Raw genomic sequence first — 24,166 nt, forward strand, 5'->3', positions numbered from 1 at the left:
TGTTCCTCCGATTGGAAAGGACGGTGCAGCTAGAGGGAGAGCCCCCACGGGTTTTCGCCGGAAGGTTGTGGCCAGTGTATCGGCGCAGCTGCCCGGGCGGGCCGGACCGGAACGGGCTGAATGATAACCAAAGGGCTCATTGGCTCCGGTGTCTGGTCGCCAATTGCTTGCCGCCGGTAAGGGAGCAGGCCAAAGCATGGTTTGACCCCACTAACCCCCGCTCCACGGAGGAAGTAGTACTTGATCAGCTCACGATAAGTTACAGGAACAACAAGAGTAGGGATGCGTCTTCCTCAAAAGGAAAGGTGCATGAGGCGAGGCCTGCAGCTCCTGCTAAAAAAGAATGGCATCAGGAGGGGAATCGCGCCCCCCAAGCCAAAAGCAGTTGTTACGGGTGTGGAAAGGAGGGTCATTGGCGCCGGGACTGTAAAAATCTGTGGAAGGATTTAAAGGGAAATTTCCCGCAGTCCAAGCCCAAGCCCAGACCGTTGCCTCAGCACCAGCTCAAAACCAAACTGTAGCTCCTGCCCCAGCCGCAGGAGGTGGTGCGGTTGTGGATCCCGCTGCGATTGAGTCAATCATACAAACAATGCGGTCTCTAATGACCTCGCAGGGGAAAATAGCTGTCACCACCGGCCTTCCTGCTCCCGAAACTCCGATCACTGTACCCAAGTGACTAGAGTCGGCGCAGCCCGTCTACCTGTGTCCGCTCCACTACGATGCATGGAGACGACCCCTCGTAGAGATGGAGGTAGAGGAGGTGAAGGAAACTTATCTGTTGGACACGGGAGCATCGTGCACCCTAATCCACGCAGATAACCCCACCACCTCGCCCCTGTCCACCGGGGTCCCATATCGTCTGTTGGGCTTCACGGGCGAAGAACAGGCTGGCGCACATTCCCTTCCCCTCTCCATTCATTTAGGGCCACTCCACACCACGTGGAAGTGTATCCTGATGAAGTGGGAAGAGGGAGGTGGAACGGGAGTCCTGGGGTCTGATTTCTTGGTGGCCCACGGGATCCACGTGGACCTAAGAAATCATTGTCTCTGGGGAGAGGGTACGAGTGCGAGGAAGGTGGAGAGTGTTAAGGAAACCCCTACGAAGGCGCGGGTTGGCCGGCGAGAAGTAAAATTCTTGGGTCTAACCCTATGCGCTGGCGAGAGGACAGTAAACCAGGAGGATGAGCCGGAATCGGTGCAAAATCCGCCGGTCTGCGACACTCGTACAGTAGAGGTGTCCCGAAAAAAAAAAAGGTGGTTTAGCATGAAGCGGTGTAAACTGTTTAAGGCGGGTGCACAAGGGCCAACAACAGTGGCCAGGTCTGAGGACAAAAATCCTCAGCCTGCGACAGAGTCACAGACCACACAGGCTGGAACAGTGGCCTGCGTGAAGGGAGGAGTCATCCCATTGGAGTGGGAGGTCTCCCCTCTGATTTGGGATTCGGACGGGGAGGAGGCCGAACAGCTCGACCCCGCCCTTGACCCGATCACGGAGGAGGATGAGTCAGAGGACGAAGATCCCGCCCTCGACTCAAGCTCAGGGGAGGTAGGGATTGGGGGAGGAGACTCACTACCTGTAGGGACAGGTGAGGTGGAGTCGGATACCACAGATCCCGGCCCCGGGGGGGCGGAGCCAGAGGGAAGGGAGCCAGAGCCGGCAGCTGTGGTGGAACCACAGACTGTGACGGTGAAAGTCCCAACCCCCGGTCCGTCAGGCCTGGGAGCCTCACCCAAGGCAGCCCCTCGTAGGTCGACTCGAACGCCCCAGCCCAGAAGGCAATGGTCCAACTCTCCCTATCTTCCCCAACCTCGATACAGAGTAGCCCGAGAAAGGCACGATTCCCATCCAGCAGCGACAGGCTGCGGGGGATCAAAGCAAAAGGTCAGTGCAGCCCCGCCACAGGAAGCGGCGCGCTGCAGCCCTCACAGGAATTAGGTAGGCCGCCCGAAGGAGGGCGGCGCTGTACATAGGTGTTAGGTAATGATAAGTTAAGTAATTTTAATGTTAGGTTAAGATGACGGGATGTTTAAAGGATATTTTTCAAAGTCTGCCCAGTATGTGTGGTTGTTTGGAAGCGGGGTCAAGGGACCCGCGCGTCCGTTTAATTAAGCCAGCACCTGTTGGGAGCCTGGCTACATCATCTTGTCGATTACAAAAACCAGGGATACAATGGAAAGGATTCTCGTAGGGATCGCGGTGATCGGGTGCGGGCTGGCCTACCGGGGCCGCACCAAGGACGTCATCATATTCGGGTGTTCCGGGGACACAGCCCCCATCGCGACGGATGGGACGGGGAAGCGAGAGGTTGAGGAAACTGCCACCTATTTCCACCAAGGGAGATGGCCAGGATGGCTGGGGACGAATTCTACGGAATACTCCAGCAATTTCGGTTTCGCCTACCAAGAGACTTCGTTAATGTGCCCTCGGGTGAGGATCCTTGCACCCAGAGTCAGCGTTACCGTGGGAAAGAGGATCTGTTTGGTATGTAATGGGAACGTACCACTAAGTCGATGGTGGTGGCTGCAAAAGCTGGGAAAGGACATGAAAAACTCTACTATCGAGTGGGAGCGACTGGGTAACAATACCCATCGGACAATTATGGGGACTCACGGACAATTACGTGTGTGTTGGGACAAATGGTGGGAACCAGATGAAGGAATATATGTCTGTATGTGGGGTTCGAAACGCGTCTGCCCCAAGGGCGTGTCCATCTTTTTCCAGAGGCAGTGGCAGGACGAAGGAAAGGGGATGAGATGGGATGTCAGCACTCGGGCGTGCGGAGCCCCATACTCCCCGATTCCGGTAAACGCCACTGAACTCATCACCCGCCCACGCAAGCCCCTGCCCACGATCCCGGTAGCACTAGCCCAGAAGGAAGGGTGCCCCCCCACCACAAAGGGACCCGGGAACGGGTTAGTATTGGTACCCACCGGTCAGGTGCTGTACCAAGGGGTACACTACGCGGTGGCCTCAGTGATTTTAAACCTCACTGAGGTACGATTGCCGGAGTGGTGTCCCAGGGAGACGGAACAGTTGTACCAGGTACTGTTAACCCGAATGTTCAGACAATTTTACGAGTTTGACTTTGCCGACATCGACAAGGCCAGATTATACACCACACCACAGGAAGTTTTGGATCGGGTAGGGAGGCAAAGGGGTACTGTAAATGACATTTTCACTGCTTTTAACACCGGAACGTCTGTTGTCAATGCTCTAGACAACGTGGAGCTGCAGACACAGATCAGTGGTTTAAAAACCCAGTTGAGGAACATACTGACAAGTGAAAATAAGGTAGTGGGTTCTGAGCTGCATGAAGATCAAGCCATGACACTACACTCAAAGGAAATAATTGCTGAGCTGGAGAAGCATGCTAGGACAGTAAATGCGCTCATTAAGGAGGATCGGAATGCGTCCGATCAGGCTGCGCAGAACGAGGCTTGTGTGCTATACGGGGCGTGGTTACTGGGCGAGGGCCGCAGTAATCTGGAGGATTTAAAACAAGGTTTGGTCCCGTCCTGGATCAGCAACAAGCACTTGCAAGCGCTCCACCCTTTCGAGAACGCATTAAGTCCGTGCCAGCTCAGACAAGCTGCAGAGGCGTACCCAGTCCCAGTGGACTGCGGACGCTCGAATCACACTATCATGGGAATTGAAATAAGGATGCCGGTGTTGGGTCCCGCAGCAAGGCCCGCCCCGGTATACAGGGTGGAGAACATTGGAGTCATTCAGGGGGGTGCACACATTCGTTACGCAGTGGTCCCGCCTTATGTCATCAGATGGGAGCGTACGATGACAGGCACCGACCTCTCGGGGTGTCGTAGCCGGGGAGCACACATCATCCTGTGCCCCCAGCATTTGAATGCCTTTTTGAAACCACAGTGTGGGTTCAGAGCCGCTAGCGCGAAGCCGATAAATTGCACCATGGAGGCAATGGCAAAGGACCATGTGCCCCCGCAGGTGGCGTATATCGGAGGTGGGACATACTGTGTCACCACTGCAGCGCCTCACTACCGTCATGGACAGCACGAGTGGTGTCCGGTCAGTGACAGCAGTTTCTGTTTCAAACCCAGGGCTGAAGTTCAAGTGGCACAACAACGGATTGTCCCCATTCCTGCACCCTCCACCGTTCACCTCACTGTAAAAGAGAATTTCACGGACTTGCAGCGATTCGTCGCGCATTTTGGTTATGTCATTCCCCCTCTCCCCGAACACCTCACCAAGATTTTAAATGCCGTTATAGTTTCACAGAAACATTTTTACACACTGGAGCAGAAGACAATAGAGATAGGAAAAGACATATTGGATATAGTCACCCCACCATGGTGGAACCTGTTCACCAATATAGAGATCCCGGCCTGGATTAGAATAGCATCCCACATCCTAGTAGTGTGTCAGGTTTTAATTGTAATATTTTTATTGTTCGTGCATTGCAAGAGAGGCAAACGCCTCCAGAGGCACGAGAACACAGGAGAATGGAGAGAACGCTATGTACAAGTGGGGGAAGAGGACACCCCAGTGTAAGCAGCTAGCGTTAAAAGTTAAAAGCGTCCCTCCATTTTTAGATTTTTAGCCACTGCATGACTTAAGTGTGTGAATATTGTAATGTTATAGCCGTTTGGTGAAGTTTGGTTTTTTTGATTAATAAAAGGTGTATGCAGGTGGTGCAAGGAGCATTGGGCCCTTCACATCTGAAAGATTAATGTGTTATAGTTTAAGGTAATACTGCCTATGATTGTCCAATTGTACACAAGGTAATTTTCTGAAATGGGAACTGCATGTGTCATGGGGGTCATAGATAGTTAATTACCGGGAATGTTTGGACGTGAGGAATCGGGAAAAATTTGCTCACCAAGGATTATTGATACTGTAAGCAAGCTATCAGTATCACAGGGGGGACTGTAAGATTCGAAAATTTTCATTGATATAATCACACAAGATAACAGGATTAATTATACAGCTTTATTGACCAAAAGAAGCTTGTACAGATAAAACCTTTGAAAAAAGGGCATACAAAATGGCCGCCGGACCTCGTGATCAGTTTCTTGGACCATTTGATTTCTGTTACTGCAAGCCAGACAGGCTTGTGGATTGAGAACAGTAAGCCCGCGAAAGCCAGTATCGGGAAACCGAAACTCAGGGAAATGGGCATACATATTCAATTGGATTCTAAGTACAAGACAGTTTCAGGCAACAGGATGGGGCCCATCAAGATATGGGCGGACAATGAATGAACACTTAAACCCATTTAATGTACAAAGGAAAAACCGTTTAACAGCCATCAAGGGAAATCTCCAGACCGATCAATATGCGAACCGAGTTACGGTGACAAAGTAAAAGACATTATCGGCCAGGAAGGCCAGTTAAGCTATCACCGGCTCCCGTTACAAGACAAAGCGCCCCTGCAGAGATTTCTGCCCGCCAAAAATATTACAAAGACTGGACTATGATCTGGCGGGAGATAAGACTGTCCCAAAAGAGTATAATTATGGATTTGAAAGTCCATCAAAAAACACACACACGGGAGGCAACGCTTCACCTCGACGGCTACGTTTCATTCGTAGGACGATTCACTTCTTCGGTACAATTCGTAACTTTCGGCGACGACGAGAAGACTTTGGCTGGGAAGTCAGCTCGGCCAGGCAAGGCTCGACTACGACGGGAAGACGAAGGAGGGTGGCCCGGGTACTTTTGTCGGGAGATCATCGATGACCCAGGCCGAAGGAGAAGACACCCTCTGGAAAACCGCCGAGCCAGACGGGAGCGAGAAATAAAAAGGACACTCCGGGCCTAGCACTTCCGTGCCTCAACATCCCATTCGCAGTTTTTCCGTACTGGACTCTCCCTGTGCATCCAGTTATTCAACATCACATCAGTGGCAGAGACTCCCCCATGTATCCAAATCCACAACAGTTTTAACTGATCCATCCTTGACGAGTGCTCATCAAGGCTGTGTCCACTGCCTCATCGCCTGAGAGAGAGAGAGAAACAAGCTGCGCCAGAAGTTTCCAGATCCACGTGACGACGGAAAGCTGTGCCAAAAAGGCTGCGAACCCCCTCTTTTTGCGAATCTGAAAGTGGTGAGCATGATCCCGAGTTCCTCAAGTCGAAACTTAGTTTAGGTCTAGGGGAGGGAGAGGGTAAGGGTAATCGTAATGTGTTTCCCCTTTCTCGATGTGCCGTGTGTTTCCCATTTCCATGGAATCAAGTTTATAGATATGTGCATGCTTGTAGTCGCTCTAATTTATGCTTATGATATGTATTTTATAATGCTGCAAACTGTTTAATAATAAAAGCCTCCATTTCGTGCTATTCAACCTGGTCTATTGAGTCTTTCTCTGCACTACATTTCCCTGCACCTAAGTCCAAGGTCTAGAACCGTAGGGAACAGTGGGTCGAACCACTCAAGGGTAATTATTGCACGAAGCCTGGTAGGAGACCAGAACGAGCAAGAGAAACCCCCTACAGTCAGCACGTGGCAGGAACAGTGACAGCCTCACAAACCCACTGTAAAGTAACGTGCATATAGACACAACTTGCTGAAATTATCTTCTGGGAGTGTAGGTACTGACATAAGCTCTTTCCAGGAACAATACATTGGTAGTTTTATTTAGGCCAATCTTAGATCAGTGGGTCTTGGGTTATTGGGCTTGGTTAACAGAAAGCGTTTAGATACTGTAAAGAAACACATGGTTTTCACAGTCACATTGTAATATTTTTAAGTGTCAATTAAAAAAAAGCTGCCCTATTTGACCTCACAGCAACAAAGAGCAAAAAACCCTCGTCCTCCCAATATTACCACAGATAAACTTCAGGAATACAGAATACATGGGAACGGTAGCATAGTGGTTATGTTACTGGGCTAGTAATCCATGCAGCTGGGACTGATGATCTATGCAGACGTGAGTTCAAATCCCACCACGGCAGCTGGGGAATTTAAATTCAGTTAATTAAATAAATCTGGAATATAATCTAATATCAGTGATGGTAACCATGAACCCATCTGGTTCACGAATGTCCTTTCAGAAAGAAATCTTCTGGCCTATATGTGACTCCAGGCCCACAGCAATGTGGTTGACTCTTAACCTCCCTCTGAAATGGCCAAGCAGTTGTGAAAAACAATAAGAATAAAACCAGACGGTCAACCCGGCATTGACCTCGGCACCGGCTACAGACATGACACCAGCACACCCAGACCCAATCGACCCTGTAAAGTCCTCCTCACCAACATCTTGGGACTTGTGCCAAAATTATCAAGCAACAGCCTGACATAGTCATACTCACAGAATCATACCTTTCAGCCAATGTCCTGAACTCCTCCATCACCATCCCACTGGCAGGACAGACCCACCAGGGGTGGCAGCACAGTGGTATACAGTGGGGAAGGAGCCTGGGAGTCCTCAACATTGACTCTGGACCCCATGAAGTCTCATGGCTTCAGGTCAAGCATGGGCAAGGAAACCACCTACTGCCCTCCTTCAGCTGATGAATGTTGAACACCACTTGGAAGAAGCACTGAGAGTAGCAAGAGCATAGAATGTACTCTGGGTGGGGGACTTCAATGTTCATCACCAAGAGTGACTTGATAGCACCACTGCTGGCCGAGTCCTAGGCCTGCAACAGGGAACCAACATGAGGGAAAAACCTACTTGACCTCGTCCTCACCAATCTACCTGTCGCAGAGGCATCTGTCCATGACAGTATTGGTAGCAGTGACCACCGCACAGTCCTTGTGGAGACGAAGTCCCGTCTTCACACTGAGGACACCCTCCGTTGTGTGGCACTACCACCGTTCTAAATGGGATAAACTCAGAACAGATCTAGCAGCTCAAAACGAGGCATCCATGAGGCACTGTGGGCCATCAGCAGCAGCAAAATTGTATTCCACCACAATCAATAACCTCATGGCCGGGCATATCCCTCACTCTACCATTACCATCAACCCTGGTTCAATGAGGAGTGTAGAAGGAGCAGCACCAGGCGTACCTAAAAATGAGGTGCCAACCCGGGGAAGCTGCAACACAGGACTACATGCATGCTAAACAGTGGAAGCAGCATGCTATACACAGAGCTAAGCATCCCACAAACAACGGATCAGATCAAAGTCCTGCCACATCCAGTCATGAATGGTGGTGGACCATTAAACAACCAAGGGGAGGAGGAGGCTCCATGAATATCCCCATCCTCAATGATGGTGAAGCTCAGCACGTGAGTGCAAAAGACAAAGCTGAAGCGTTTGCAACCATCTTCAGCCAGAAGTGACAAGTGGATGATCCATATTGGCCTCCTCCTGAGGTCCCCAGCATCACAGAAACCAGTCTTCAGCCAATTCGATTCACTCCACATGATATCAAGAAATGGCTAAGCGCACTGGATACAGCAAAGGCTATGGGCCCCGATAACATCCCGGCTGTCGTGCTGAAGACTTGTGTCCAGAACTAGCTGTGCCTCTAGCCAAGCTGTTTCAGTACAGCTACAACACTGGCATCTATCTGACAATGTGGAAAACTGCCCAGGTATGTCCTGTCCACAAAAAGGACAAATCCAATCCAGTCAATTGCCGCTCCATCAGTCTACTATCAATCATCAGCAAAGTGATAGAAGGTGTCATCGGCACTTACTCACGAACAACCTTCTCACCGATGCTCAGTTTGGGTTCTGCCAGGAGCACTCATCTCCAGACCTCATTACAGCCTTGGTCCAAACATGGACAAAAGAGCTGAATTCCAGAGGTGAGGTGAGAGTGACTGCAGCATGAAGGCAGCATTTGACCGAGTGTGACATCAAGGAGCCCTAGTAAAACTGAAGTCAATGGAAATCGGAAGGAAAACTCTCCACTGGCTGGAGTCATACCTAGCACAAAGGAAGATGGTTTTGGTGATTGAAGGTCAATCATCACAGCCCCAGGACATCGCTGCAAGAGTTCCTCAGGGCAGTGTCCTAGGCCCAACCATCTTCAGCTGCTTCATCAGTGACCTTCCCTCCATCATAAGGTCAGAAGTGGGGATGTTCGCTGATGACTGCACAGCGTTCAGTGCCATTTGCAACTACTCAGATAGTGAAGCAGTCCATGCCCGAATGCAGCAAGACCTGGACGACATTCAGGCTTGGGCTGATAAATGGCAGGTAACATTCGCACCACACAAGTGACTATCTCCAACAAGCGAGAGTCTAACCACCGCCCCTTGACATTCAATGGCATTACCATCGCTGAATCCCCCACCATCAACATCCTGGGGGTAACCATTGACCAGAAACTTAACTGGACCAGCCACATTAATACTGTGGCAACAAGAGCAGGCCAGAGGCTGGGTATTCTGTGGTGAGTGTCTCACCGCCTCACTCCCCAAAGCCTTTCCATCATCTATAAGGCACAGGTAAGGAGGGTGATGGAATACTCTCCACTTGCCTGGATGAGTGCAGCTCCAACACTCAAGAAGCTCGACACAATCCAAGGCAAAGCAGCCCACTTGATTGGCACCCCATTCACCACCTTAAACATTCACTCCCTCCACCACCGGTGTACCGTGGCTGCAGTGTGTACCATCTACAAGAGGGCAGCACGGTGGCATAGTGGTTAGCACTGTTGCCTCACAGCGCCAGGGACCCGGGTTCGAATCTGGCCTCGGGTGACTGTCTGTGTGGAGTTTGCACATTCTCCCCGTGTTTGCGTGGGTTTTCTCCGGGTGCTCCGGTTTCCTCCCACAGTCCAAAGATGTGCGGGTTAGGTTGATTGGCTATGATAAATTGACCCTTAGTGTTAGGGGGATTAAATACATGGGGTTACGGGGATAGGGTGGGATATGTGTTGGTGTAGGGGTTGCGGGGAATTGGGTGGGATATGTGTCGGTGCAGGCTCGATGGGCCGAAATGGCCTCTATCTGCACTGTGGGGTTTCTGTGATTCTGTGAAGATGCACTGCAGCAACTCACCAAGGCTTCTTTGGCAGCACCTCTCAAACCCACGACCTCTTCCACCTAGAAGGACAAGGGCAGCAGGCACATGGGAACACCACCACCTCCATGTTCCCCTCCAAGTCACACACCATCCTGACTTAGAAGTATATTGCCGTTCCTTCATCGTTGCTGGGTCAAAATCCTAGAACTCCCTCCCTAACAGCACTGTGGGAGTACCTTCACCACACAGACTGCAGCGGTTCAAGAAGGCGGCCCACCAACTTCTCAAGGGTAACGCAGGAGGAGAACACAGATTCCACTGCCTTTCCTCCTGCAGTACCTCCCATTATTATCCTCCCCTTTCCCCGCTCGACCCTTCCAATGGCGCTAAGTCCAACTGTTCCATCCCTACCAGTTTTTCCATTGAGATCAACGAGCTCAGCACAGACCGGGAACTGAACCCCCCACCCCGGGAATCCCGGTCCTGCATGATTCCCTTCTGCACCAGGAAGCAGCTCACGGAGGGGAGAGGGTTAAAAAAAAATTGAGTTTACTACTTAAACTCGTGCGGAATTTGAGAGCGCTGATGGGGAACTGCCATCCATAGTTGTGTCTACTTGAGAGAATGAGTCAGTGATTAGATCAGATGTGAGCCGGAGGCCGATGCACGGTGTGGTACACAAGTAATCCTTTTCACAGATTTTGATAGTTACTGGAGGGATGAGTTACTTCCAGAAATGTCGATGCTTGGTGCCTAGTTTAGTAGAAAACTATTTCAAACATTTTTTTATAAATTACAAACTGTAACTTAAATCTAAGTTTTATACAAGCTTCAGATTTGGCCACATTAGTGAACAGACGAGAGTATTTAGCACAGGCGACGAGCTTGTCTACTTACATCATGTTTGTTGAAATATTTCAGCACACCTTCTCGCTCCGATAATATGAACTTCCTGCTTAAAAACTGACCATTGTCACGCCCTCGTTTCCACAGAAAGCCTTCTCTGTAACCTGGAATGAAATGTAACAGGTGACTGAAACACAAAAAACAGATCCATTGGGATAACAGCTGTCGTCAGCGTCAGCAAACAAATTATTCCAAAGAGATATTTTGTTCTTAAAGATGGTCTTCCTTTATTGTAAAACTCGTTACCACAGGGAGTGGTTGAGGTGAATAGCAGGGATACATTTAAGGGGAAGCTGGATAAGCACATGGGGGAGGAAGGAATAGAAGGTTATGCTGATAGGGTGAGAGGAAGTAGGGTGGGAGGAGGCTCGTGTGGAGCATAAACCCCGGCATGGACCAGTTTCTGTAAAATTCTATGTACCTTACTGAGTTGAAGACATTTTATTTTCCACCTTTACTTTTTTCCCACAATTAATGATTGGAAAGTGAGTGTTGACTTTTGGAGAATGCAACAATGGGAGAGAACTTAATGTTGGCACGAATACAGCCATTAACCCTCGATGCCACAGTCAACTTCAAGCACCAGTATTCCAGTGTCACACTTTGAGTACATAACTACTCAACTACTTATGGATAAAACATTAGGAGATAGGTTGGGATTTGAAGGCCCGCAGCCCATTTGATCCCGTCCATCCAGAAGAGCAACCCTTCCCATTACAGCTGTTAATGTCCACCTGGCCAGGCAGACAATTTAACACCTCATTGGAATCTTCCTGTGCCTCCTTCATGATTCAATGTAATTGTGCTGTTGGAATTCGCCAGGAAGCCCTGTGCATTTGTCTCACAGTACAGATCACCCAGAGTGCGGACGGCATCGAAGGTTGCATGACCTAAGTCCTTTATTACAGCAATTGAATGACCAACTACGTGGCCTTGGGAGAGGTTGAACTTCTATGAATTACTGTTCTGCGAAGTTCTAATTAATGAGAGAATTTTCAGCACTACACATAATGCAAACAGGCTGGGTGGGCGTGAAGCCCGCCTTTCCTACATTACAACAGTGACTGCACTTCAAATGTACTTTATTGGCTGTAAAGCACTTTGGGACATCCTGAGGTTGTGAAAGATGCTGTAGAAAGGCAAATTATTTCTTTCTTTATAATTGGGTGACAGTAAATGTATACCAAACTTCACTCCACAGTTGCCTCGCACCAAGCCCTGTTCGCCCATCACCCCTGTGCTCACTGACCTACATTGGCTCCTGGTTAAACAACGCTTCGATTTTAAAAATTCTCACCCTTGTATTCAAATCCTTCCATGACCTTGCCCCTCCCTATCTCTGTAACCTCCTCCAACCCTTTAAGATCTCTGCCTTCCTTCAATTCTGGCCTCTTGAGCATTCCCGATTTCCTTCACTCCACCATTGGCGGCCGAGCCTTCAGCTGCCTGGGCCCTAAGCTCTGGAATTCCCGCCCTAAACCTCTCCACCTCTCTCTCCTTTAAGACGCTCCTTAAAACCGACCTCTTTGACCAAGCTTTTGGTCACTTGCCCTAATATATCCTTATGTGGCTCGGTGTCAAATTTTGTTTGATAATCGCTCCTGTGAAGGGCCTTGGGACGTTTTACTATGTTAACGGCGCTGTATAAATACAAGTTGTTGTTGTTGGAGTGACTGATGGCCTGGAGCTGAAGCTGCCGTCAGTCGCTGGTGGAATGGTACAAGGACCAAACCTCTTGGTCAAATTTTAATTTTTTCCTCTGCCTCTCCAGAAAATGCAGGAGGATGGTTTCGCTGGTGCCCTTCACTCAAGGAGCCATCTTTTCTTGTGTGTTGGACCGGATGGAGCGTGATGGTAGACTAGTGACCATGGCAGAGGGGCAAACACAGCCCAGTCCATTGGGTGAGATACAAGAGGACTGCTGGGCCTGTGGGGAACAAATCATCTCACCAGGCGGGGGAGAGAGCTATACTGAAAGCTGGTGATTTGAATCTAGTGCCTTTGTTACATTAAGATATTTGAGCAGCAGTCTTAATAGAATCATACAGCACAGAAGGAGCCCATTCGGCCCATTGTGCCTGTGCCAGAATCTTGGTTGTAAATGTAGCCTGAAAATCCCATGATAGTGTGAATAAAAAGCACCTCACACTGCTGTAAGATTTTTAGGAACGGGAAAAGCCTCTCAGGCCCAACAAGTACTTCCCTTTCTGATCATTCTCAATTCCACCTGCTTATCATCTCATGGTATCAGTCAATCCAGAAACACATCCCATTGTTTCTTACTCCCATCTCCCCGTTTCCTTCAATGGTCTTTTCCTGGAAACTCAGGAATGTTCAGCCTGGCTTCCTTTTTTTAAACAAGTGCTAATTTCCCAATTTTTGCAAAAGGGAAGTCCCAAAACGGCAACACTCCGCAGGGTCAAAAAAAAATGAAAGTGAAAATATTTAGAGATAACGCTCCCGGACTGAAAAACTGCCCGAAAATCCATCTCTGACCCCCTCCGACCCCCTACTCGAACCGATCGCCTGAGGGGGGTTGGAGAGGAATTTCCCAGAATAATGTTTCCCCGCTTGGCCCTGGGTCTTTCCTCGGTTTTCTCTTGCCTCCCCTGGAGATTACATGGCTGTGGGGAGGGGTGGATTGTTTAGTCGCGATGCTGTGTGGGGCAGGCTTAATGGCCCAGCTGGTCACTACTGCAGCCATGTGCTCTATATTAGTGTAAACTGCTATCCCTGTATATGTAAAATCTACTGATAATAGTCATTTTATGCACTATAAAAAATTTAACTTTCCAATAATTCGAACTGAGCAAAATAAATAACAGCAAAGTGGAAATTTAGTGTTTTTTTAAAAAATCTGATAATTTGAATTAAGCGACTTTGAATTGAGAGGAATAGACTGTATACTATATAAACAAAAGATGTTTAAAATGAATTTAGTGAAACATTAAACATGTTTAAACTTAATTAAAATGCAAAAGTCTTCTGACTGATTCATTTTGGAATAAAGCAAAGAAGCATTTTTTAGCTTGTGGGCTGTTATTTCTCGGAGATATTCAGTGTGTTCCCACTTTACTACTGGGGTGGAGATTTCACAACCGCTGGTGTCAACCTCCGATGCCTGTACTCGATGATATCCCCTCCCACCCGAGTGCAGCTGTTGGACATTTCTGGGATCTTTCGATCTCTGTTCTGGGTCCTAATTGCTGCGACCAGCAGAGCTCCCACTCAGGATTGTCCTCTCGCCATCTCAAAAATAAAACTTGTCCTGCGCACTGAGTGAGCTCAGTTTTGAATGGTAAACAAGCGGGCTGCGCTTGTAGTTGGTTGCTTGCCATATGGTGAGCTTGTGAGATTGAGGTTCTTATTGTTTTGCTTTAGTAGCAGATTGTGAGAAGATACCAACCTGCAGCTTTGTTAATGGCATCAGTAGTTGATCGGCTGACTACACAACATATCTAAACTCAGACTGTGAAGGAGTGGGTGTTGAGATTCATTGCTTGGGGCTACTCCCTTCTAAAAGGTTGAAAGTCTCATATTTATCAACCAGAAGCCTACAAAATCTTACCAGACCAACCATTTTGATTCCAAAAGATGTGTTAAATATCTATACTTCACAAGAAGGATTACATAGAATCACATAGGATATACAGCACAGAAATTTATGCTCCACTCGAGCCTCCTTCTGTCTATCAGCATAACCCTCTCTTCCCTTCTCCCTCATATGCTTGTCTAGCCTCCCCTTAAATGTATCTATACTATTCGCTTCAACCACTCCCTGTGGTAGCAAGTTCCACATTCTCACCACTCTCTGGCTAAAGAAGTTTCTTCTGAATTCCCTATTTGATTTCTTGGTGACTATCTTATATTGATGGCCTCTAGTTTTGTTCTTCCCCACAAGTGGAAACATTCTGTATCCACGCTATCAAAACCTTTCATAATTTTAAAGACCTCTATTAGATCACCCCTCAGACTTCCTTTTTCAAGAGAAAAGAGACCCAGCCTGTTCATCCTTTCCTGATAGGTATACCCTTGTGGATCAGTCTTGTATCTTGACTTAATTGGAGACCCTTCGTGCTTTCCCTCCGAGGCTGCACATTCCCCAAATAAATGGGATGTTCTGCCATTGTCCAGATTTTCGTCACAGCCTGTGTACAACATACAATCGAATTCCAAAAGTCAGAATTGGCTATAATTAATAAGTCAATGGACACTAATTATTCCAGTTAATGAGCAACTTCATGAGCTGAACTCTTAAATGGAAGATTGTTTCTTGCAATGATGCAGCAATTCCATTTCCTAAATGCTTCAATTAACCCTTTGGCTGCTGATGGACCTGCTCTGTGTTTCTCAGTTTTTCACCTGTCATTTCATTGATCTGTTTTTTCCTCGATCTTATTTACCATCTTTGATAAAAATGCATTTTTGAGTCTTGCCTTTAGCAGCCAGTTAAATATTTGGATGTTGCCGTTTCCTACATTACAACAGTGACTACACTTCAAAAGCACTTCATTGGCTGCAAAGCGCCCCGGGACGTCCCGAGGTTGTGAAAGGTGCTACACAAAGGTAAGTCTTTATTCTTTGGCTAAAACTCATGTTCTCAACACCACCAATCAATATTTGAATGGAAATTCTGAAATTGATCCCTTTCCTTGTCTGGCTCACATTTGTAATGAGCAGTAATTTTTTGAATGATATTTTCTGTCTATCAGACTATCTTCATATAGCTTGAAGTATTCTGCAGTCTGATAGCTAGCCCAGTTACAGTGAGTGAAGCCTGTCTTTGGCAGCCAGTCTGTAATGGTTTACTATCAGTGAGGAGGCTATGTAAAATCCACTTTCTATCAACAACACAACAATACAGTGCCTTTAACATAGTAAAACGACCCAAGGTGCTTCACAGGAACACCATCAAACAAAATTTGACACTGAGCCACATAAGGAGATATTAGGACCAGTTTTAAGGAGTGTCTTAAAGGAGGAGAAAGAGGTAGAGAGGCGGAGAGGTTTAGGGAGGGAATTCCAGGGCTTAGTGCCAGGCAGCTGAAGGCATGGCCGCCAATGGTGGAGCGATGAAAATCGGGGATGCACACGAGGCCAGAATTGGAGGAGTGCAGATATCTCAGGGGGTTGTAAGGCTGGAGGAGTTTACAGAGATAGGGAGGGGCAAGGCCATTGAGGGATTTGAAAATGAGGATGAGAATTTTAAAAATCGAGGCATTGCCGGACCGGGAGCCAATGTCAGCGAGCACAGGGGTGGTGGGTGAACGGGACTTGGTGCGAGTTAGGACACGGGCAGCCAAGTTTTGGATGAGCTGAAGTTTATGGAGCATGGAAGGTTTGGAGGCGTGTGTTGGAATATCAGAGCTTACTGTATAGGAGCATCTTGCGATAGGGGAACTTGCTGTTCGATACTAGGAGAAAGGAAGCCTGACATTTTCCAACTGACTGACTGGAGAAGTTGCTATTTAAAGGGGATGATAATTAATTTAGCTGTTACTTCTCCAGCAGCACACCATAATATGCTGTAGCCCTTTCATCCAGTTGGTGTTCATGTCACGTTTCAGTTTAATGAATGCGCATGAACCCGTGTCTGATGGAGTTTTTAATATTCACTCGGGCTGGTGAGCATGGATCATTATCCAGTTAATTACTGCTCCCTGTGCAATCGCCAGTCCAGGGCTCAGCGCCTTGATACAAGCTGCATCGTAGAATGGACGATCTCTGGCAGTGTGACAGCAAGGGAACATGTTCAAGAAATGTTTCTATACTTTGGCCATTTATTGCCCATCCCTAGTTGCTCTAAGAGTGAATTCTGATGAAGGGTCACCGACCTGAAACAATGGCCCAGAAATTCGGGTCTCCACGGGTGAGTACGCACGGGGTACTCACCCGTAAGCCCAATGGAAGTGCCGGTTTTGTGCATGCACTGTGCATGCGCGGGAAACCGGCACTTCTGTTCCCCTGAAAGAAGGGGTTCAGAAGTTGAACGCGTGCGCAGGAGAGGCAGCGCGTGCGCATCGAACTTGCGTTTTTTTTGCAGGTTTTCCTGGGAGGGTAAGTCTCCAGAAGTTAGACATGTAAAAAGCAGTCGCAAGGCCTGCTTTTTACAAGGTAAGTGGTGAATTAATTAAAATTAAAACATTTTTTCCACAGGTTTATTATTTTTAAATACTTTAAAGAAAGGTAAGTTTATTTTTAGCCCCGTTAGAAAATGTAATTAATTTTTTCAAAAATTTAAATTATTGTTTAAAATAGTTATTTAATGTAATTTATAGTTTATTTTAAAAATGTGATGGTTTTTTAAAATGTATTTGAAGATTTAGTGATGTTTTGGGGCTTATAGTATTTATAGGTTTGCTTATGCATGAAGCATTCCCTGCTATCATTGGCTCTCCATGGCCCACGTGATCCCAGGGCACGCATCAAACTAACTGCGCCCCTGGGATACGCAAGCACTGCGCGCTGGCAGTTGGAGGAGGCCCAGGATTGGAATTCCACGGGGGCCCGCAGCTCAACGGCCGGCGCGCAATGTAAGTGCAGGTCGGGGGCTTGCACCCGTGGGAAGCCCCCGACCCGAATTTCTGGGCTGTTAACTTTGTTTCTCTCGCCACAGATGCTGCCTGACCTGCTGAGTATTTCCAGCATTTTCTGTTTTTATTTGCTCAAAGAGTGAATTGTTATAGCAACAACTTGTATTTCTATAGCATCTTTAATGTAGTAAAATGTCCCAAGGTGCTTCATAGAAGCGATTATCAAACAAAATTTGTCACCGAGCCACATAAAGATATATTAGGGCAGATGACCAAAAGCTTGGTCAAAGAGGTAGGTTTAAGGAGCATCATAAAAGAGGAAAGAGAGGTAGCAAGGTTTAATTGTTAAGTGATTAAAATCAGGGATGCTCAAGAGGCCAGAATTAGATGAGCGCAGATATCTCGGGGGGGGTTAACATAAGAACATAAGAATTAGGAGCAGGAGTTGGTCATTCGGCCCCTCGAGCCTGCTCCGCCATTCAATAAGATCATGGCTGATCATCAACCTTAACTCCACTTTCCTGCCCGATCCCCATATCCCTTGATTCCCCTAGAGTCCAAAAATCTATCGATCTCAGCCTTGAATATACTCAGCATCCACAGCCCTCTGGAGCAGAGAATTCCAAAGATTCACAAGAAATTCCTCCTCATCCCAGTCTTAAATGGCCGACCCCTTATCCTGAGACTATGCCCCCAAGTTCTAGACTCTCCAGCCAGGGGAAACAACCTCTCAGCATCTACCCTGTCAAGCCCTCTCAGAATCTTATATGTTTCAATGAGATCACCTCTCATTCTTTGAAACTCCAGAGAGTATAGGACCAATCTACTCAATCCCTCCTCATAGGACACCCTCTCATCCCAGGGATCAATCTAGTGAACCTTCGTTGCACCGCCTCTAAGGCAGATCTGTCCTTCCTCAGATAAGGAGACCAAAACTGTGCACAGGGTGTGATCTCACCAAAACCCTGTACAATTGTAGTAAGACTTCCTTACTTTTGTACTCCAACCCCCTTACAATAAAGGCCAACATGCCATTTGCCTTCCTAATTGCTTGATGTACCTGCATGCTAACTTTCTGTGTTTCCTGTACGAGGACAACTGGATCTCTGTGTTATAGGGCTGGAGGAGATTACAGAGTTAGAGAGGGGTGAGGCCATGTAAGGATTTGAAAATGAGGATGAGAATTTTAAAATTGAGATGTTGCCTAACTGGTAGCCAATGTAGGTCAGCGAGCACAGGGGTGATGGGTGAACGGGACTTGGTGCCAGTTAGGACACGGGCAGCAGAGTTTTGGATGACTTCAAGTTTACGTAGGGTAGAACGTGGGAGGCCGGCCAGGAGTGAGTTGGAATAGTCAAGTCTAGAGGTAACAAAGGCATGGATGAGAGTTTCAGCAGCAGATGAGCTGAGGCAGGGGCAGAGTCAGGCAATGTTACGGAGGTGGAAATAGGCGGTCTTAGTTAATGTAGCAAAAACAACCCAAGGTGCTTCACAGGAGTGATTATCAGACAAAATTTGACACCAAGCCACATAAGGAGATTTTAGGACAGGTGACTAAAAGCTGGGTCAAAGTGGTTGGTTTTAAGGAGGAGAGAGAGGTAGTGAGGTTTAGGGAGGGAATTCCAGAGCTACAACTGAGTGGCTTTCTAGAGTCAACCAAATTCTTTCTCTCTGTCCCTGCTTCCCCTCCCCTACAACCCCTTCGCCCCAATAGACATATACTTCAACAAAATGAAGAGACAATACTTCCATTCCCCACTCCCTTGGGACAACCTTCCAAGTCGAGCAGACCTGCCCTCCACTTGCAGTACGAGTCTGAATGTCACTGAAGGGCAGGATATACTCATTCTGGAGTCCTGTGCTCCAACCTGTGTTCAGAGACTTGTCTTATGCAATCTTACTTTTATTGAAATGCTGCTGTAGTCTTCAGAATCATTTTTTAATAAAAGATGGTTAATTTAAAAAATCCCCACATAGTTCTGTGCCATAAAAATCCTGAACATTGCATTAAACCTGACTAATTCATTGATTAAGGTTAATCAAAAACTCATTGCAAGGCCCAACCATTGGCTTAGTATTAAATAGGAATTACAATGAGGTACTGTAATCCAATACATGCAGATCTCCAAGTACAGGGAATAGTGCCATGGGATCGTTTACATCCACCTGAGAGGGCAGGCGAGGCCTCGGTTTAACATCTCATCCGAAAGACGGCACTTCCGACAGTGCAGCACTCCCTCAGTACTGCTCCTCTGACAGTGCGGCGTTCCCTCAGTACTGCCCCTCCGACAGTGCAGAGCTCCCTCAGTACTGCCCCTCTGACAGTGCAGCGCTCCCTCAGTACTGCCCCCTGACAGTGCAGAGCTCCCTCAGTACTGCCTCTCTGAAAGTGCAGCGCTCCCTCAGTACTGCCCCTCCGACAGTGCAGTGCTCCCTCAGTACTGCCCCTCCGACAGTGCAGTGCTCCCTCAGTACTGCCCTTCCGACAGTGCAGCGCTCCCTCAGTACTGCCCTTCCGACAGTGCAGTGCTCCCTCAGTACTGCCCCTCCGACAGTGCAGTGCTCCCTCAGTACTGCCCTTCCGACAGTGCAGCGCTCCCTCAGTACTGCCCCTCCGACAATGCAGAGCTCCCTCAATACTGCCCCTCCGACAGTGCAGAGATCCCTCAGTACTGCCCCTCCGACAGTGCAGAGCTCCCTCAGTACTGCCCCTCCAACAGTGCAGCGATCCCTCAATACTGTCCCTCCGACAGTGCAGCGCTCCCTCAGTACTGACCCTCCGACAGTGCAGAGCTCCCTCAGCACTGTCCCTCCGACAGTGCAGCACTCCCTCAGTACTGCCCCTCTGACAGTGCAGAGCTCTTTCAGTACTGCCCCTCCGACAGTGCAGAGCTCCCTCAGTACTGCCCCTCCGACAGTGCAGCGCTCCCTCAGTACTGCCCCTCCGACAGTGCAGAGCTCCCTCAGTACTGCCCCCCTACAGTGCAGTGCTCCCTCAGTACTGACCCTCCGACAGTGCAGCTCTCCCTCAGTACTGACCCTCCGACAGTGCAGCGCTCCCTCAGTACTGTCCCTCTGACAGTGCAGCACTCCCTTAGTACTGCCCCTCCGACAGTGCAGCACTCCCTCAGTACTGCCCCTCCGACAGTGCAGCACTCCCTCAGTACTGCCCCTCTGACAGTGCAGCGTTCCCTCAGTACTGCCCCTCCAACAGTGCAGCACTCCCTCAGTACTGCCCCTCCGACAGTGCAGCGCTCCCTCAGTACCGCCCCTCCGACAGTGCAGTCCGACAGTGCAGCACTCCCTCAGTACTGCACTGGGAGTTTCAGCCTGGATTGTGGGCTCAAGTCTCTGGATTAGGAGTTAAACCAACAAACTTCTACTCAGAGGCGAGAATGCTACCACTGAGCCATGGCTGACATTGTGATGGGTGCACATTTTAGCAAAACGCACCTAAGTGTGCACCCAGCAACAGGTCCCAGTGATACAAAAACCGAGGAATAAGTATTTCCACTTTCAAGACTGAGGCCTATGAAACAAGCTGACTTGCAAATAGATATTTTAAATTACCCTTAAATTTACGGAAGCTTTCTAAATCAAAAGCGACGGCTTCCAATTCGAACCTGAATGCCTGTTTCTCTTTAGAAGGTAAAGGTTTGTTCTTCAATTTCTAGAAATGACTTAACATTAGCCCACTTCTGTTTTGCTCTATTACACTTCAATACACATTTCTTCACCACAGCACAACTTTATTTAATCCAGAATTTGTTTTCAAACATATCCTGAAATTGCACTGATTTCCAGGTACTGTGGAGATGCTGCGACTCACCAAGGTGGGGCACTGTAAGGACAAATTTGCAGCAGAGCTAACTCGCACGGTCACTGCCTGGACTGGTGCAGATGCATTTTAAGGTGGTCATTAAACAGATATTCTGAATTGTTTTTAATCACTCCACCATTGGCGGCCATACCTTCAGCTGCCTGGGCCCTAAGCTATGGAATTCCCTCCATAAACCTCGCTACCTCTCTCTCCTCCTTTAAGACGCTCCTTAAAACCTACCTCTTTGACCAAGCTTTTGGTCACCTGTCCTAATATATCCTTATGTGGCTGTTATGTCTTCTAGCGCTCATAGTGCTTTGTAAAGACGACTCTGGACTCAGTAGTTTGTAATTATAACTACTGTTTTAGTTGTGTTGTAATGGCTGCCTGCTGCATGGTGCGGGGTGATAGTTCCAAGTGCTGTGCGGCGCCTGCGCACTACTTTCCCAGCATCGTAGTGTTGCTACATTTGATTTGAGTGTTAGTACACTTGTACAATGTAGTCCCAACATAACTATGTAACAGTGGCTCAGAGTCAAATTTTGTTTGATAATCGCTCCTGTGAAGCACCTTGGGACATTTTACGTTAAAGGCACTGTATAAATGCTATTCTTTTTCACTGACACTGCAATCTTGCGCATTTTAATGAAGTGGGTCACAATTTTAGATTGCACCCTGGGTTTATTGTCATTGCGGGTCAGGAAGGGTCGTGGATTTGATGATTTAGTGATGGGGTTCGAGGAAGAAGGGAAGGAGGAGGCTCGTGTGGAGCAGAAACACTGGCATAGACCAGTTGGGCCGAATGGCCTGTTTCTATGCTATAAATTCTATGTAAATCTATGTAACCAGGGCCTGCATCTGTAAATGTGTTTGGCACAGAGGGAAAAGCTGCCACTGAAGGTCGCAGTGCCCCACAATTGAATAGAGTATTGCCTTGCCCTTATATCGAAGGAGAAACGTGCACACCAGGATTGGCTGCAGAATTTGATGCACTATAAGCAGTTGTCTGACTCATGACTCACGAAAGCCAGACATAGTGCAAAGTATCAGACACATACTAATGCTGCCATATCAATAAAAGCCCCCAAACTAAGGGCATTAAACGCAAGATCCCAAATCAGCAGCAGTAGCAATTCCCCGTCACTGTTTCAATACAACTAACACCGAGTTCGCAGCCGTAATTATTTTATTTCTTCTACTTTGCTCATCTCTTGTAAAAACAATCAGGTCTCAATTAGAGCCCTGCGCATTACACAGACTGGCACCTCGCATCAGATGTGAAGGGTAAAGTGCGACATGGAAATTTCTCTCGAGATAGGTGAAGAAAGAAAAAACGAACCTGCATTTCTATAGCGCCGTTTACAACCTCAGGACATCCCAAAGTGCTTTACAGCCAATTAATTATTTTGAAGTGGAGTCACTGTTGTAATGTGGGAAACGTGGCAGCCAATTTGCGCACAGCAAGCTCCCACAAACAGCAATATTATAATGACCAGATAATCTGTTTTAGTGATGTTGGTTCAGAGATAAATATTGGCCAGAACTCCGCTGCTCTTCTTCGAAATAATGCCAGGGGATCTTTTATGTCCACCTGAGAGAGCAGACGGGGCCTCGGCTTAACGTCCAGATGGATTGAAAATTGGTTAACAGACAGGAAACAGAGAGTAGGAATAAATGGGTCTTTTTCGGGGTGGCAGGCGGTGACTAGTGGGGTACCGCAGGGATCAGTGCTTGGGCCCCAGCTATTCACAATATATATCAATGATTTGAATGAGGGATCCAAATGTAATATTTCCAAGTTTGCTGAAGAACAAAACTAGGTGGGATTGTGAGCTGTGAGGAGGATGCAAAGAGGCTTCAAGGCGATTTAGACAAGTTCAGTGAGTGGGCAAATACATGGCAGATGCAGTATAACGTGGATAAATGTGAAGTTATCCACTTCGGTAGGAAAAACAGAAAGGCAGAGTATTATTTAAATGGTGATCGATTGGGAAATGTTGATGTACAGAGGGACTTGGGTGTCCTTGTACACCAGTCACTGAAAGCAAACATGCAGGTGCAGCAAACAGTTAGGAAGGCAAATGGTATGTTGGCCTTCATTGCAAGAGGATTTGAGTACAGGAGCAAGGATGTCTTACTAGTTATACAGGGTCGTGGTGAGACCACACCTGGAGCACTGTGTGCAGTTTTGGTCTCCTTACCTAAGAAAGGATATACTTGCCATAGAGGGAGTGCAGCGAAGGTTCATAGACTGATTCCTGGGATGGCAGGACTGTCGTATGAGGAGAGATTGGGTCGACTAGGCCTGTATTCACTAGAGTTTAGAAGAATGGGAGGGGATCTCATTGAAATGTATAAAATTCTGACAGGGCTAGACAGACTGGATGCAGGGAGGATGTTTCCCTTGGCTGGGGGGTGGGAGGGCAGGGGTCGAGAACGAGGGGTTACAGTCTCAGGATACAGGGTAGCACATTTAGGACTGAGATGAGGAGAAATTTCTTCAATCAGAGGGTGGTGAACCTGTGGAATTCTCTACCACAGAAGGCTGTGGAGGCCAAGTCACTGAATATATTTAAGGAGATAGATTTCTAGACACAAAAGGCATCAAGGGGTAGGCCATTCGGCCCCTCGAGCCTGTTCCGCCATTTAATGAGATCATGGCTGATCATCCAAATTCAGTACCCTGTCCCTGCTTTCTCCCCATATCTCTTGATCCCTTTAGCCTTAAGAAATATATCTAACTCCTTGAATATATTTAATAAGTTGGCCTCAACTGCCTTCTCTGGTAGAGAATTCCACAGGTTCACCACTCTCTGGGTGAAGAAATTCTTCCTCATCTCAGTCCTAAATGGCTTACCCCTTATCCTTAGACTGTGACCCCTGGTTCTGGACTCCCCCGCCATCGGGAACATCCTTCCTGCATCTAATCTGTCTAGTCCTGTTAGAATTTTATAAGTTTCAATAAGATCCCCTCTCATTCTTCTAAACTCTAGCGAATATAAGCCTAATCGA

The 24,166-nt window shown here is 47.8% G+C and overlaps 1 protein-coding gene across 1 annotated transcript in view; it reads right to left on the reverse strand.

Annotated features, from left to right (window-relative positions):
- Window positions 1-16,238, reverse strand: part of LOC147110814 (arf-GAP with dual PH domain-containing protein 1-like) — a 138,067-nt gene extending 121,829 nt beyond the window's left edge. Inside the window, exons 1-2 of the mRNA XM_085999965.1 lie at window positions 16,174-16,238; window positions 10,793-10,928 (exon numbers count right to left, since the gene is read on the reverse strand). Of these exons, the coding sequence (XP_085856091.1) occupies window positions 10,793-10,928; window positions 16,174-16,238 (201 nt within the window). The remainder of the gene's footprint in view (window positions 1-10,792; window positions 10,929-16,173) is intronic.
- Between the last annotated feature and the right edge of the window lie 7,928 nt (window positions 16,239-24,166).

This window comes from Somniosus microcephalus, chromosome 11 (genome assembly GCF_052327205.1).
Source record: "Somniosus microcephalus isolate GS21.2 chromosome 11, FLI_Smic_1.0, whole genome shotgun sequence".
NCBI classification, from domain to species: Eukaryota; Metazoa; Chordata; class Chondrichthyes; order Squaliformes; family Somniosidae; genus Somniosus; species Somniosus microcephalus.